The following is an 18,113-nucleotide window of genomic DNA, read 5'->3' as shown; positions in this document are numbered from 1 at the left end:
TTGTCAGAAAGTTATGGAAGGTATGTACCTATTCATATAGGTAGGTATTATACATATGGATACACACAGTGCCTCTTCGAAAGCAATACTTATAAGTAATTATTAATCAAAATCTTGTTATTGTCAAGGCAATATTTTTAACATACACTAGCCGAATGGATGGAACCAGTGAAATACTTTGCAACAATATTTAAAAGCTGTAAAATGTAGAATATCGATCCAGCCCGCTGGGGCTCAGGCCAGCACATGCTGACTAGGGTATGTAATTCTGGACTGACCTCAGAAATGCAGCAGCCGACCCTGGAGCCTCGTGGACCTGCTCAGTCAGCCCCGTACGACGACACGACCTGCAACACCTGGCGCGGCATCTAGTCCTTGGAACGAGGAGTGGTGCTTGAAGGGAAGATAATTTTACTAAATATCTCAGCCTCATCAGCTACTGGAAAAGATTAGATGAAGGCTGTGACACTGGCGGATAACTAAGTATTCAGTTTTTCAAAACACGATGCAGGTCACCATATTCATATTCTAGATTGACAAGTAACACACAGTCTAATTTTGTATTCTAACTAACTCGGCGGTTAACGAGTTCCTGTGCAGTCCTACTAGGAAGGAAAGTTATTTTATAAGCCTTTGCACCGATTTTGTGGGCTACTATCATTCTGTATCATCATGGTGTGAATATTATGAGCTCTGGCAGCATTCCTTGGTAGATGACATCAATTAATAAAGATTGATTAACACAACAATAACAATTATAATAGTTGATAAATGAAACCCGGCTAACATGTCTTAACTGGGTAAGTAAATGATCAGTCATGCCACCAGGATAAGTAAAATGTTCAGTACTTCATATGAAAAACATTAACAAGGTCACCTTTAGGTATGTTCGTCAACACTAAGGGTAGGTCCCGGCCAAAACCTTAATTTAGGCTTCGCCTTGTTGCAACTTCAAAGGTACGTAAGTAGGTACACTAGGTACCTACTTACATTGTTGTAGGTTAAATTTTAAAACCATTAAGTCAACCAAGACAACACAAAATAAAATAGCTCGATTAAATAAAGATGGTACGTAAAGATGTTAGTTGTACCTGATCAGACCTGATGCAACGACAGCCAACATAGACTCTCTAATCTGTGGAAGCAACAATCATGGTGGCGGGAACATGGACAGTTGGACGAGCCACCTCGAGCCTGACTTATCAATCAGAACTGACAGTTCGCCAACAGCAGATAGCTTGCGGCTATCTATAGGTAAACTTAGGTAGTAAGCTATACCAAAGAAAAAGTCCTTGGACATCGATATGACAGTGGAACGGTGAATAACTATGACATTCTTCAAAACAAAAAGGCTTGTTGTTGATACCCAGCTAAGGAAGGTTACCTACTTCAGCGACCTGATATTGCATTCTGAAAGAACTGCAAAGAGTTATGACTAATAATTATTACTTATTTTGAAAGTTTTCAGCAAACTCTAATAAATCAAGCAGCTACCACGACGCCACGTCACCACTGCCCGGTTATAACTCTGTACTAGCTTAGTAGATATATATACCAGAGAGCTCCAATCAGATGCGAGTACAAACATTTTACTTGGTAACTAGTTACCTACGTAACTAACTGAAAGATCCATAAAAAAGTTGAGGATTACTCAAAATGGAATTGTGAAAACGGCACGTCTGCACCAGTCAGTCTAAGAAGTTTCAGCAGATACAGTGTTGAAAAATAGTTATGAAACGTTTGCGCCAGAATCGAATTAAAAATACATTTTCATTGAGAAGCCGTTTAGGCATGAATAGGTACTTTCATCCTTTGAATTGTGCTCCAAATGATGAATTCATAGAAATTTAATGACGACTGCCATTGTTTATTATCTAGCCCAGTAATTTGAGTAAGGCTGCGGCTACACGTGATGTGATACACAGTACACAGTAGGTATATGCATGTTCCCAGAATAGTGGAAGTTATAATTTTACCAAAAGGTAGTCGTCTCGTGCAAGAGCACCGTTACTCGATTTATTCGATACACAACTATATAGTAGACAGCTGCTGCGTAGGAGGTTCACGCATTTTTCAACAAAGAGCTCGGATACACACTCACAATCCACTGGGACATAAGGAAGACAGCTAATGTGGTGCCACTCAGAAACCGCGATGGCACTCTGATCATGATCACCCGACAGTAGGATCATAATAAGTTCGGTAACTTGAGAAGCGGTATGGTATAGCAACAGCGACTTTCACGAAATCAGGAATTAGCTCAGTGCTTTTAGGTTGAACACTCGCCGGTGGGATTCACTTTGCTCACAGCCGAGAAAAGAAAAGACTCAAAGCTGGAATCTGCCGATGTGTCATGACACTTAAAGATAGTGTCTGGGGGGTCACTTTATATGACGAAAAACGAACTTTCAGTGCACTGCGGCGCGCGCCGCTCTATCTGTTTGTATGTATTAAACGTGCCGATTGCACGACAGCTCTCGGTCGTTCGTTTCTCATCAGTATAGAGTAACGCTCCTGTACTTACCGTGCGTCACCATTCCCATGAGCAGTCCAATGATCTTTAGGCAGTTTAGAACAAAAGCTGCATTAGACAGTTTCTTCAGAAGAGACATCGAAAAAAAAAAAAAAAAAAAAAAAAAAAATTGATTGCACAACTATCCCCAGGAGCAGTCTACAGGTCACTTTGGGCAGTTCAGAAGAAAGCTGCTTTAACAGGATACCTCAGCGGAGGCATCAAATTGAAGTGCTATAACACTTTTAGAAGCGGTGCACGTTACCCGATTTGTCGTCCTCCATGCCGATGTGGCTACGGCGACTGCAGGTGGTTACTCAGGCTTCGTTGGTGTGCCCTTGTATGGCTAACATGACCAACCTTGGCAGTAAACGTTCGTCTGCATATGCCAAAATCACTGATGAATAGCGCACGTTACTCGATACCTTCTAGAGAAGTCACTCATAATGATGGCTGATGACGATGATGACCGTGCTAGCAATAGTGCAGGCGTTTCCGCTGAGCATAAAATCACTTCCCAGACAGGGGGCGTTTGGATCTGGCAACCAGAACAGGAGTGCCAGGTGTGCGCAGCGATGCAGGTGGAACAACACAGCCGCCAGGGCAGGAGTGCATGGCTGGGTCTATGCAGCGATGCAGGTAGCACAAACCGGTGGCCAGGGCCAGGACCGGGTGTACACTGCGATGCAGGTGGCACAAAACGGTGGCCAGGGCCAGGACCGGGTGTACAGCCGCCAGGGCAGGAGTGCATGGCTGGGTCTATGCAGCGATGCAGGTACCACAAACCGGTGGCCAGGGCCAGGACCGGGTGTACGCTGCGATGCAGGTGGCACGAGACGGCGGCCAGCGCAGGAGCACAGGGCCGGGTGTATGCTGCGATGCAGGTGGCACGAACCGGTGGCCAGGGCAGGAGCGCAGGGCCGGGTGTACGCTGCGATGCAGGTGCCACGAGACGGCGGCCAGCGTGGGAGCACAGGGCCGGGTGCAGTTTACACTAAACTTCAATTTCACCGAATCGGCCTGCCTACCCTCAGCGGGTAGGTACCGGCGGATCACATTACTCGCCGCACATGCCACAATGTCCCAACATACTGAAACTCGGAGCCACGTGCTTCCTGTAAAAAAATCCTATGATGGTCCTGGAAAGCTCCTGTTTGTAAAGCCTTACATAAGCTATAATCAAGTGCATTATTGTAATAGCAAAGTTTTTATCAACTGTTTTCTAAAAATATTAGAAATTGAGGGTAGAAAAATATATTTTCATAATTTTTTCCTGTATAAAATTAACATATGCTTTACTAAAAGCGGTCATTAATGTAAGTATCTAGCTCAAGCGCCACTAGTAGGACCGGAATATGTGATCAATCATCACCACGACTATTGAATCGGACCCTACTGCGTGGGATAAAAACCCCAAGCGCCGGAGCATTATGACCAGTGGCTGAGCTTTTAAAAGCAGTAAATAATAGCATTTTACTCACGGCTTATCAACTCAAACCTTCGTTGCGAAATCCTCAGCAATGGCTGCGTGCGCAGCAGCCGGCAGGCCCCACGCCGCCTGGTCCGCATCACGCTACAGCTCCCGGCAGCGAGGACTCCGCAAATTCAATATTATATTTTTCCACGTCGGAGCGAAGCCGACGAGAACCGTGGCTACATTGAGCCATTTTGCCGAAGTGTTCACTTCAAAAATCAAAAACCAACTGAGGCGCGCGGGCGACTCACTCTATTTATATAGGCACCCGCACCTTGCAAACTAAAGGTGGAGAGAAAAATGGACTTTATTTAACTGTCACTGTGACCCTTATGATGCCGAACACGGAGAAAGTCGAAACGCCATATCTCACAATGTTTAACTAGGTTTCAGATAGGCTCAGACTACATAATAGCTTTTTCCCCGCCTCCTGTCTTTTCTAGCCAATGACAGGCAATGTTTTTTTTTATTTCTTCTTCTTACTTCCTTTGTTTTATTTATTACTTTCGGACTTTCGACTTTTGGGCAATCCTTGGTCATTCTGTCTTTTTACCGTTAGTTTGTATTTCGTATTCAATTGGCGTAACTTGGTGCAGTGAGTAAGACGTGAGATAGCTTTTTGTGAAAAAATGAGTTTGGATATCGGAACCAGGAACCGAATTGTCCTTGCTAGAGAATCAGGAATATCGGTAAGCATTACTTTTTGAATTTCAAATATGTCTACAATATGATAAAATAAACTTGTTGTTTGTATGACATAATTTATTTTTGTTATAATTTTTTTTTAAATATAGGTTGTTGCCAATGTGGTATCCTAAAATCTTTATTTTTTTTTCATAGAGAAAAACGGTGCGTTTATGGGTGCGACGCTTTGAGAACGAAGGTCATGTGGACATTCGCCAGCGGTCGGGGCGCGCCCAGATCATAACCGAAGAACGGCTGCAGCTGTTTTGTTTTGGTGAAGTGGATGTACAGCACTAAGATATGAGCACTATCCCCCCGACGAATGCGAGCTTTGCAACGGTAAGTTTTTGAATTAATATACCTATTTCTATTATCCTAATCCTAACTATCCTAACTAATATTATAAATGCGAAAGTAACTGTGTCTGTCTGTCTTTCTGTCTGTCTGTCTGTCTGTCTTTTACTCTTTCACGCCAAAACTACTGAACGGATTTGAATGAAATTTGGTATACATATTGTCTAGACCCTGAGAAAGAACATAGGATACTTTTTATCCCAGAATTCCCACGGGAAAATCTTTTTAAGGCTAAGCGAAGCTCGCGGGCAGTGCTAGTATTTCATAATGTGTTTTGATACAGGGAGTATAAAACATAAGAGGCCAGCAGTGGGAAACAATAAATCCATTGAAATCGTGTCATATCTTAATAGAGATGGTCGTAGGTATATCGAAATCATTTTTTCCACCTCGAAAGCCCTTTCGGATCATTATTGTTATCAAATAATTAAAAAACCATGAAATTTTCTCAACATCTGTATACCAGCAAAAGTTCACACAACACAAAAATGCTTTCAAAAATTCAGGCCGTTATAAGTTTGATTCGTTTAAAGACGTATGCATTTTCTGTTATCAGGTTGACTGTAGTAACGTGGGGGCCGCCCGGTGGCTGCTATGCACAGTGCACAGCCGTATCAATACAGGTATGAATCAGGTTTTTTATTTGAATCGATACTTCTTATTTCCTTGTGAATTGTAATTGATTGTTGACCATAATATTAGGGCCAAGGCACATAGTGACGGCGCGCTGCGCAGAGCATTTTACAGTGTCAAACTATTATCGATATTGTAATCATTTACTTAAATAGTGTCGCAAATAAATTAACAGTCATTAATTCCTTGGAACATCTGCAGCTCTAGGCGCTCTGTCATTATGTGCCTTGGATCTGTTATGATTTATTTTAGTGACACAATCATAGCTTCATATTACAATATAACACCAATACAATAGAATATGAATATGAATTTAATTAATCTTTTTACTTCCAGGACTGTCACTCAACCCTATTTATTATACATAGGTATACATTTTATGATGTCAGATTTAAATATAGATTATTGGTTATTCTTAAACAGATAATTCAGATTGAGTTAGATGAAACTAAATATAATTCTAGAATATTGTTTCATTTTATATTTAGGGAATTAAATTATTAGGATTTTGAAGGAATTAAACTATGATAAAACTACAAAAAAAATTGTTTTAATCCCAAATTCCATAATCTCCAATCAACATTATTTTAGGTAATATTTGAAGTTCTCTTTTAATAAGCTATCGTAAATTCATAATTGATAATTTTATTCTTAAGGAGCTAAAATATATCATACTTACTACTTATTGCCAGCTTTCTAAAGTTTTGTTACAAGATAAACGAGTAAATCGTAGACCGTGTTGTTCTATGTTTGCACATCTGGCAACAATAAAGCCAGTACCGTTCGGTCAGCTTGCACGCCATTGGTCAAGGGCGAGCTATTGATGGCTGATGCCTGCAAAGGAAAATGATCCTTACGGGGATCCCGACTTTATTCTCTTTTATACTTAGTAAAAATAAAAACAAAAACTAAACAGATAAACAGAAAGAGACTCTACTAATACCTACCAATCATGAAAATAAATAATAAGTACACAATAAATAAAGTAGGTACTTAACTGAGCTTTGTGTAACTCACTCACCTAGTCACCTAACTCTCTCTCTCTTTTTTCACCAGTTTCACGGATTCCATTCCTGGCAACACCAAAAAATACATTTGACGTTTACGCGGGCTGTCAAAGCTGTCACCGTTGACGTTGAAATGACAGACGTCAGTTGGACGCGAAGTTGCGCGCGCAAGCCGTGTGTTTACAATCAATGAGCGAACAGCTTACGGGGGCACGCACGGCCCGTGCATCCGCCAACAAACTTTAAAATTAAAAAACAAACGAACATTCTAAACATAAACAGCCAGTTATAATGACTAGAAACAAAAAAGTTTTGAGCAAAGGAGTTGTGTTGCGAACACTTTCTGAAGAAAGAATCGATCTTTGATGAGATTGTAGATGTTTGTGCCTTAATGGGATTCTGTGTGTGCTTGTGAAATATTTTTATAACTACGGTCTATTTTGGAGCCAGTTTAGTGGGCGTTATCTACGTTTACCGATATCAACGGACGCTGCAGCGGACGCTAACAATTTTTTTTCTTTGGAAACAAAGGCTAAACAAATGACAATAGACTATTACGGCCGAGGCGTGAAGGGAAGCCGTATTGTAGTTTTTATTTTTAGACATAAATCCTCTTGACCCGTGTAAAGTTAAAACAGCAAAGTACAAAATGATGTGGCCTTCCTCACAGGCTAGCAAGATTCTGCTGGCGTTGCTTATATTCGTTATCGTCTATTGTGTCATCATGGACACTCTTCTCTTCATGCGAATGCGAAGATTCAAACTGCACATATTTGACGTCAGTCCAGATAATACAACGTCTAACTTATCAACTCTGAGCCCCATTGAACCCGACTACGAAGAAGTGACGTGGATACCATGTACCATCAACCCACTATGCCACCCAACAGTTAAAGCTCTAATGATAGACTCTACCAACCATTACATCTACGGTCCTCTATGTGCCATCTTTGACATCAGCACTGGTTTATCGGAAAATATGCTTTTTATAACACCGAATATGATCTCGATATTTCACGTCTTCATTGCTTTGATTGCCGGTAAACTCTTCACCTTCCAAAGTTTAGCAGCCAGAAGAGTTGCAGTCGTGCTTTACCAAATACGGACAATATTGGATGATTTAGATGGCCATGTTGCAAGGGAAAGAAAGCATATTAAAGGTGAAAGGTCAGAAGTCGGGACTTTAGGGTACTGGGTGGATGGCTTCTGTGATATGATCGGAGTCGTAGCGATGATTGTCGGAATAACTTTTTACCTGAAGAACAACCCTCCAAGGAAAGGTTACAGAGGCGCTTCGGTCAGCACTCTTCCTTACCATCAGCTGAAAGAGATGAATACTCTAGAGGATATGGACAAAGATGGCTCCGAAGTGGGAATTTCTTACAAGACGAAGGTTTCGTTCCCAAAGATAGCACAGGTCGTCTGCTGGTTTTCTGGGCAACTGCTACTTTCCTCGCTAATGTGGAATAGATACGTTGACGTGTATCAAGAACTTCTGGAAAACTGTGTGAACTTTGACGTGATGAAGCGTCAAGAAGTGTTTAGATCGAGCATCTTTTTCACGGCAACCAGTTTTTGGAGGCTACTGAACCCCCACAGTTATCTACATTTGCTGTGTCTGGCTGTGTTTTGTGATAAAACGTGGATTTTCTTCAAAATGGTGCATCATTCTGGCTACGTCTGTTTGTTGTTTGCCGTGGCCATATCTGAGTATTTTATAGCTCAGTTCAGGTTGTTTGTGAGTTCCGGGGCCGATTGTTGCTTATGAGTTGTTGAATTAGCTGGAAGTAAGACCGTTTTTGTGGTGTAAAATAACGTTTCTTGCAGCAAGAAATTGAGAAAGCTACTTTTTTGACCTTGTTTAGGTTTGCAACGAAAATGTTGTCTAGCTACAGTTGAATACTGGCTAAAGTAACAATTCAATCTTAATTTGTACTTAATTCGTTAAAAGTGAAGCCTATAGCATTTATAATGTTTCTGTAAGTTTTTTATATTACACTCACGGGCAATGAAAAGGTTCCACTGGCAAAAGCGCCAAATTACTACTCAACGGAAAATGATAGATTAATGACGCCTTCTGCTAAATCAAATTACATTTAACAGAGCATCAGGATATTACCAACTACTAACCGTGATATTTTGTTCAAATTTTAAAATAAATGTTTGAAAAAATTGGGGTCCTTTGGTGTCGGCATTTTGTGAGTGGAACCTTTTCATTGCCCGTTAGATTATAGTGTTTAGTTTTTAAATAAATCTGCCAAATGTAAAGTGAAGGTGTCACTATTTAAGTATAAGAGGTTGTTGCTTGTGTGATATAATAAGTCTGTTTCGATTTTTATTCATAGTTATTGTCGCTAGATTTTGGTTACCTATGTTATAGTTTATAGATGTTATTATCTGAACTACTGTGCTAAAATCATTGAAGATTATAATTATCAAAAACTTAACAATGTGTTCAATTCTTGTTTACCTACGCTCACCTTTTCCAGTAATCTCAGTGTGTTTGATAGTTTACGCAATTGTTTGTGTTTTTTATTTTTTTTAGCACAATGGTCATCGGCCTTTAGGGTGCTTACATAGAGAATTGGGTTCCCTATATCTATCTGTACCGGTAACCTGATTATGTGAAAGCGCTCATTCACGGAGCATTTCCCGGATTTTTAAATGTCATGAGCGCTTTCGCATAATCAGGTTGCCGTAGGTACAGGGAACCCGTTTCTCTATGTAAGCACCCTTAGACAGGTAGGCATAGTGGCTGAATGAGAATGGCCGAGGACAGTGTTATGGCGCTCTTTAGGAGAGGCCTATGTCCAGTTGAGGACGATTGCCGAGGAAAATCTCTAGAAGAGGAAAAGAAAAGGATAAGAGTTCACATAGGTATTCTTCAGTAATGGTATAACTACATAATAATATACCTACATTTTCGTTCAAAAGCTGCATAATAGTTTTTGAGAGAGAAGCCGCTTCGGAAATATTACCTCCACTCGCTATCAATTAAAAAGTAGTTACAATCCACAAAATATATACATAAAAAAATGTGAATTCTATTATGTGAACTCAATATTTACGTTTTTTATGCGCTGTTAAATGTATTACTTCGATATTACAGCAGGCTTTTTCCGTTATAGGTAATTCGGGTGTCATGTGACTGGAACTTTTTCATTGCTCGCGAGTGTAGTTCTATCCTATTAAAATAAATAAATAAATATGTGGGGACATCTCACACACGGCCATCCGACCCCAAGCTAGGCAGAACCTGTGTTATGGGTGTCGGACAGCTGATATATCTACACAAATACATAGATAGATAGATACTAAATATAAATATCAACAACCAAGACCCGAGTACAAATATCTGTCTTTAAACAAATATCTGCCCCAGCCGGGAATCGAACCCGGGACCTTCGGCTCAGTAGTCAGGGTCACTCATCACTACGCCATTCGGTCGTCATTCTTTTATACTCTCTGTGGGGGGTGTAAGTACCTGCACCTGGCTCTCTGGAGTGGAACCTTTGTGCATATCCCCATAACTTAAATCGTGTCTATCTATTGTTAGTAGACACGATTTAAGTTCTGAGTCTTGCTACTTGAATAAATGAATTTAATAATTATTATTATAGGTGGGCACCGTTAATTAAATAAGTAGTTATCTTCGTTAATCGTTAATCCGCTACAAAAAAAGTTAACTTCGTTAAACGTTTCGGAAGAATTAACGGAAGTTAACGTTAATCGTTAATCCGTTAATATTATATTACTAATGTAAAATTGCATTTTATATGTTGGTACGTTACGATAATATCTAGATGTGCTAAATCTAGATATGCAGTAAGAGCGATGGTATACATTGTACTTAAATTCAAAGAACTCATTGGTAATTACCTACATGTCAGCGCCGGGATTCGAACCCGCATCTCTGGCGTGAGAAGCGGGCGCTTACCCGACTGAGCTGCCACCACCACCCACTGCTATTCAGGTATATATATCTCGTATGTCTTTATTAAATAAGTATTATCCGTAGGTATCCTGTGTCATACAAAGCACTTCTATCACAGATTAGCAGACTACATATCAGTTGGAACGATAATGCAGTCATCAAGTGGGCTTTGTATTCAAGTAGTGTCGGTGAGTCATATACTTATAGCCAGGTGATAAATTGCAGGTGTTTTTACGCTTTCTAGGAATAACTATCAGACTTTGCCGCGTTACATCTAATCAGATTTGTACCCTAATTGCTATGGCCTTCTATTCTATTCTATTCTCTGTGGGGGTGTAAGCACCTGCACCTGGCTCTCTCGAGTGGAACCTTTGTGCATATCCCCAAGGCATAAACTGCCTTCCTAAGCTTGGACCATTTCCCACCACGCTGGTCCACTGCGGGTTGATGGGTTCACATATCTAGATGACCTAGATGTGCTAAATCTAGATATGCAGGTTTCCTCACGATTTTTTCCTTCACCGATTAGAGCGATGGTATACATTGTACTTAAGTTAAAAGAACTCCAATGAGTACATGTCAGCGCCGGGATTCGAGCCCGCATCTCTGGCGTGAGAAGCGGGTGCTTACCCGACTGAGCTACCACCGCTCTTGTACCCTAATCGCTGTGTTATTATTGTCTGCAGAACTAACAGTGTGTGTCAAATGTGAATGTGTAGCTAAGGCGGTAGTGAAGCTGCTTCCGAAGCTTGGGGCCGCGGATTCGAATCCCGCCTAGGGTAAACATTTGTGTGATGAGCATTTGAGTTTGCCTTGTGTCTGGTTATCGAAATCTATTTAATGTATCTATCTAAGTATTTATTTGGTAGATAATATATCAGCTGTCCGACACTTTTGGGGGTCGGATGGCCGTGTGTGAGATGTCTCCACATATTTTATGTATACCTAAGTAAAAGTTTCTTTCGCTCAAAGTTAAAGCTAAGTTCACTGATAAATTCCACTACCTCATTTCACTCTATCCAATTGGAATCGATTGCGAAATTGTTAGTCTATCTGTAATTAAATTACAGACAGACCCCTTAGCATGAATTTTCATCGTGAACGTGACGTGAATTACTCGATGAATTTTGTAGGAAAATTTTAGTTCTGCTACCAACCGCCAGGGGCGCTGTTCATATTTTCATACAAAATTACTCGATACTTCACGTTCACGATGAAAATTCATGCTAAGGGGTCTGGTACCTAACTAAGTAACTTATAATTGTCCAACTTTAAGCGTTGCCGTTAAATTATCAAATGTACACTGTACAGTCATTTTAATCTAATAGTTATAAAATAATAATAATAGCTTTGTCCTTTCCTTCCATAGTTATTATAGCATTTTCAACCCATTTATTTAATTACCTACATACTTTACTTAGTTACAACATTTGTATAGATTCGCACGCATGCGATAGGTAATTAAAATATATTTAGCTTAACCTAAAGTACCTACTTACCTAAAAAAACAGTGACAAGAAAAAACTACAAAATCGCACTGTTTTTTATATTAATATACAGAAAGTTGCAAAAGTGAAAAAAAAAACGAAAAAGTCATGTTGTAACCACACGAGTTTTTTAAAAGTCATAAAATAAAAGTTGTTTTCCATGACCCCCGCTTTCGGCTTTATGCCCTTTTTGTAACATCCTGTAGATGGACTGTACGAAACACAAAATTTACCTACACTGTAAGGGAAATTTGATGTACAGTCAGCTGCATAAGTAGCTATACACTTCTGTACCTAGACAAACTGACGAACCGTTAATGTTTCAATGAATTGATAGGCGGTTTCAGATTGACAAGGTACAAAAGTGTATAGCTACTTATGCAGCTGACTGTACCTAGATAAGCATAGGTAGAATACCTTTTATTCGGTAGTAAGTAAGTTAGTCATTTCCAGGATGTCCCAAACTGATAAGCGTTTTATTTAAAGCTTCTAATATTGATCACCATTGGACGTCAACAAATATCATATCAGCGGGGTCACTTCCTAAATCGACAAACGAACGAACGAGTATTGTCACCCTTACTGCAACGAGATAAAGCCGTAGTTAGTGCAGCGCTCCGAAGCTTCGGACAAACAAATACGCATCGCTAACCACGGCCATAGATAGACTAATACACTAATATTAGTCTATGCCACGGCTCTCTATCGTTGTATTGAGCCGTTTGAGTGACAATTCGTTCGTTCGTGACCCCCCAGTATTAGCCAGTAAGTATGCAGAATAGGACCTACAGTCCTAAACTTGGTTGCTGCTTCGGCAGCAGTCGTTAAGCCTAGCCAGAGGCCTTCGGGCAGCTTGAAAACGTCTGACAGTCGGGTTGCCCACTTACCCGACAACTCTCGCTTGCTTGTGTTGGGGTCCACCAACCCGCACTAGGCCAGCGTGGTGGACTAGGCCTAAACCCTTCCTTCATTGGAAGGAGACCCGTGCCCCAGCAGTGGGTCGTGATGATGAGGCTGCATTTTATTTTTAATATATACATATTAAAAATAAAATTAACTTAATAAGTAATTAATAAGTAAGGTATCTTAATTAGTAAATACACTCCCGGGCAATGAAAAAGTTCATCTCACAAAATGTCTACACCAAACGAACCCATTTTTTTCAAAGATTTAATTTAAAATTGACTCAAAATATTACCGTTTTCAGTTGGTCATATCCTGATGCTCTGTTGAATGTACTTCAATGTTGCAGAAGACGGCATTAAGCTAGCCTTTTCCGCTTAGAAGTATTTTGGTGTTTTTCTCAGTGGAACCTTTTCATTGCCCGTGACGTGAGTGTAAATAACTGCGACATTGGTAAAATGCTTTTACAAATTAGCTCTCCTTATTTTCATGACTTTATAGATGGATTGTGAATACCTACGGGCCGTTTACAGTCGTTATTTCACTTCCGTCTGTTATAGCCTAAAATTTCACATCTTCGATATTTATCGTTATCAGAACTTGTAATTTGTTATCTAAAATTCGAAGTATTTATGTTGTGTCGATAAATTTACCGGTGTTATGATAGTGTAATAGGTGTAATACTCATTGTAATGCGAGTGTGGAAAGTGGGCCATTATTATTACAGTTTAGTTAGCGTAGTGTTTGAATGCTAAAGATCGCATCCAGTGGCGTGATTTGGGAGAGGCCTACGTCCAGCAGTGGACTGCTATAAGCTGATGATGATGAGTGCTTTAATGACAATTCATGATACCACCAACCCGCACTGGGCCAGCGTGGTGGACAGGCCTAAAGCCCTTCCTTCATTGGAAAGAGACCCGTGCCCCAGCAGTGGGGACGTAATGGGTTGTGATGACTCCATGACATGTAGTGGAGTGCGAAAGAAGGTTTATTTACGAGATTATTTTTTCCTTCTGCACTAGTTTCACAATATGCAACATTTAATATTTTTTTAAGTATACTCTTTGGAAGCTAAATGGTCGAAGTTGGAAGCAAGCGACTTAGCTGGAGCGAGGCCAAATGTACAGTCGAAGATAGGCGGAAGTGGCGGACTTAGTGGAGACCCTCTGCAGTCTGCACCTCTGGTATGCCATAGGACTACAACAACAACGACATACTCTTTGGGCTTCGAGTATCTTAATGCATGCATTATAGCATGCAAATAATTTGATCTACACTTCGATTAGGTCCCTGATTATGATGATCTATGTAGTTAGGTACTTAAAGGTCTTCGCACATTATAACAACTCACCGGCGACTCGACTCTATGCTAGACATTGATATTTAAGACCTGTGTCATATGTTCAAGGTTTAATTTAAAAAACCGGCCAAGTGCGAGTCGGGCTCGCGCACAAAGGGTTCCGTAGCAGCAAATATAATAAACATTACAGTTAAATCAACCTATCTCAAAAACTATAAGAGATACTTTGATCAAACCAAAAATCGTTGAAAGAGTTAATTAGCATGCATCACCTCTATTTTTTTTAGAATTTTATACCCCGTAGTTATAAAAATAGAGGGGGGGGGACATACTTTTTACGACTTTGAGAGCTGATATCTCAAAAACCGTTCACTTTAAGAAAAATGTTTTTTAGAAAACTTTATATCATTTTAAAAGACCTTTCCATTGATACCCCACACGGGTATGTACATCGAAAAAAAAAAATTCATCCCTCAGTTACATGTATGGGGGGCCCCACCCCCAATTCTTTTTTTTACTATTTAGTGTCATATTTTTGTAGCGGTTCATACAACACATATTCCCATCAAATTTCATCACTGTAGTACTTATAGTTTCCGAGTAAATCGGCTGTGACAGACGGACAGACGGACAGACGGACAGACGGACATGACGAAACTATAAGGGTTCCGTTTTTGCCATTTTGGCTACGGAACCCTAAAAATGATTATAAAGTAGTGTACAACGAGTGGCCTACGTACGCATCGTACTGTTATACGATAGTTCTCGGGAGCCTTTTTAAAAAAAGAAAACTTTATTGACACGGATATTTATTGATTTAAAAAAAAAGGAAATAATTAAGAATGGTCGCAACCCGCGCGGATGAAGTGTCTAGAAGGACTGACTAAGAGCGGTCATAGCGCAATACATCTGTAAGAGGGGGGCTGCTGATCAAGCGGCCCTGTAAGCCAATTAGCTCACATATCAAAGGTATAACAACCCCCCGCATAAGAATAAACTTCGGGGTTGAAAGTCGAAGTTTATGTTAGGAAATTTTATAAGTCATTACGAAGTCTCGGATGAGGAGCTGGACTGGTTTCAGTTTGAGTACTAAGGGTGGAAACATTAATATTTTCAGGAGAAATTTCAGCGTTAAGGGGATAATTATTCAAATAGCGACTGCGACCAAACTTGAACATAAATACAAAAAAGAATACAATTACAAGTACAAGGGTTATCCAGAACATAATTGAATAGTGGGTCCCGTATTTCACCATATGTTGCCTGTTTATCATTTGGTCCAGGTCTTTTAAAATAGGTTTAACTTGAATTTCTGGGAATTCTTTTATTTTTTCTAAATTATAATTATTTAGAGAATCACGGGGCACACTTGTTTTAAGGAATTTTTCCATATTACAACAACTATCATTAATAATATTAAAATTATTCTCTACACGAGTAATGTTCATGCTGTACACAGGGATTGATGGTATAAGTTGGGTGTTTTTACAAAAACCTACACATTGATTGGGCAAGGTTAGTATGCCAGTACCAAATACATTTAATTCGTACATGTTTTCGTGACATTGTATAGATAGTTTGGAGGGTACTGATTGTGTGAAAATCCATTTACTATTTTTCATTGGTTGCCATATATCTATATATCCATGAATGAACTTGATATTACATTGCTTAGGGACAGTTTTCATAGGTTTCGTCAATATTTCAATTTCACAAATAGGATTAGTGCTAGAATCGTGTATTACAAAAATTTCACAAATATAATTTTGATTTATCATATGTTTGCAATGTTGAAGGTCGTCGAAATTAGAATAACGTGTTTTATCCAGAGTAACAGCTATATACTTATAAGTAGGCACAATCATCACAAAAGAATCAGTGAGATTTAGGTTGTGAGGCAAAGGTAACGGTATGCTGTGATACAGATTATAAATTTTATTACTAACTAGTGGTATTTTTAATACAAACACAACCTTATTGTCCATATAATAACATAATAGTTTCGAAATGTTTATAAGAGTATTCATATTTTGTAAATACAAATCTATAGGAAGGTGTTTAGAGGTCGGTATATGATGGTGAGTCTTAACCAAATCTTCATACAATTCAGCAGGAGTTATAACAGAAGGGTGCAGAACATTACTACTGATTAATGCTATACTATTAACTACATCTTCAATTTTAAAAGATAGGGTTAATAAACTACTTTCTAATAAGCTAAAAACATCGTTAATGGCTGCTCTATAAAGCAGCTTGTTACTTACGAGAGTTAAATTACTAAGTAAAGTAGACATTTTATCAAGAGATATCTTAAGTTTAGCTTCGTTCACATTAATTACATTAAAAGTGTCTTTATAGTTTTGTAAAACACTGTTTGTTACTAAAATATAATTTTTCATTATTGAAGCTATTTTAGTTTGATCGCCTTGTATGAGGTTAATGGCGTCATCGTATCGGGCTGCGTCGTTCTGATCCAAAGTGCCGAACACATGCTTGAACACGGTGCCTATGCCACCGAACCAAGCAGACCGTTTAACAGGGTTTGGCATAAGATGAGCGATTGCCTCGAAGTCTCTAATGGCATCATGAAAACGCACCGTTATTGGTTCTAACATGTTGTGACATTCCGTGTTGTCAAGGACATCACGGCATAAGAAACGGGTAGTTCCAAGAACTTCATTGAGATTATTTATATGGGGCCTAATATAAGAAACGTCTATGGGTATAACTACGTCTAGGTAGCCGCCTTGAATTTTCATTTGACCCATGTGGTCGAAATATATTCCAGGTTCTCCAGAGACTGGGTGAATGAAATTATCAGTACCATACACTTGGGTTATCGCCCACCTGAAAGGTTGAAAAAAAAAAACGATTTACGTTACAACAGCTGGTTTTATTTGATCGAAATGATGTGTGACATGTTTCCTATTAATTAGGAGTGTGACGGTATGATTGTTATTTACTTTTATTATACGGAAAGGTCCTTTCCATAAAGGGGACAAGGCTTTCCTAAATCTGAGGTGGTTTTTCAGGTATACATAGTCACCCTTTTTGTATTGTGGAGGTGTTTTTGTATGGGAATCATAATAGGTTTTGGAAGACTGTTTCGACTGGGCGATATTTTCCATGGCCTTTTTCCTTGAATGACGGAATTTATGTTGGAGTTTTTTGATGTAATCTGGATATGTAGTGCCAGAATGAGCATCATATAGGGAATTCGGCAAGAACGGCTTGTGACCGAAAACAAGTTCATATGGCGTGAACTTGGTGGTTGAGTGGACAGTTGTATTATAGGTTAGCATAGCTGTATATACGTAGGTAGGCCAGTTATCTTGGTTGCTATTGACGAAGGATTTTAAATACTCCTTTAGAGTGGAATGGCTGCGCTCTAAGGCGCCCTGAGTCTGTGGATGGTAAGGGGACGACCATAATTGGCGAATTTTGAGAAACTGACACGTGGTTTTGAAGAGATCTGATGTAAAGTTTGTACCTTGGTCGGTTAAGATAGATTTGGGTATTCCGAACAATGAGATAAAATGAATGAGACAGTCACTTGTCTCTTCGGCAGTAGTACTGCGGATTGGATACGCAACGGAGTATTTGGTCAGATCATCTTGTATGGTTAAGATATATTTTAACTTGGCAGTGCCAGAGTCTGGAAGAGGCCCGACTATGTCGAGGGCAACGCGTTGGAAAGCTTCGGATGAGGTGGAAGTGATCTCCATAGGAGCTTTATTTAATTTCCGAAGGGCTTTGTTCTCTTGGCACGATTTGCAGGTTTTAACGTAGGATTCTATATCACTCCGCATTCCCTTCCAGTAGAAT

General features: G+C 39.6%; 1 protein-coding gene across 1 annotated transcript; it reads left to right on the top strand.

Annotated features, from left to right (window-relative positions):
• The first annotated feature begins 6,814 nt into the window (after positions 1–6,814).
• Positions 6,815–9,111, top strand: LOC105393507 (ceramide phosphoethanolamine synthase). The gene has a single exon (XM_011565279.3). It carries the CDS (start codon positions 7,314–7,316, stop codon positions 8,430–8,432), a length of 1,119 nt encoding a protein of 372 aa, XP_011563581.3. The 5' UTR covers positions 6,815–7,313; the 3' UTR covers positions 8,433–9,111.
• Positions 9,112–18,113: the final 9,002 nt, after the last annotated feature.

Source organism: Plutella xylostella, chromosome 31 (assembly GCF_932276165.1).
Source record: "Plutella xylostella chromosome 31, ilPluXylo3.1, whole genome shotgun sequence".
Taxonomy (NCBI): Eukaryota; Metazoa; Arthropoda; class Insecta; order Lepidoptera; family Plutellidae; genus Plutella; species Plutella xylostella.
This window is presented reverse-complemented; position numbering and strand designations above follow the sequence as displayed.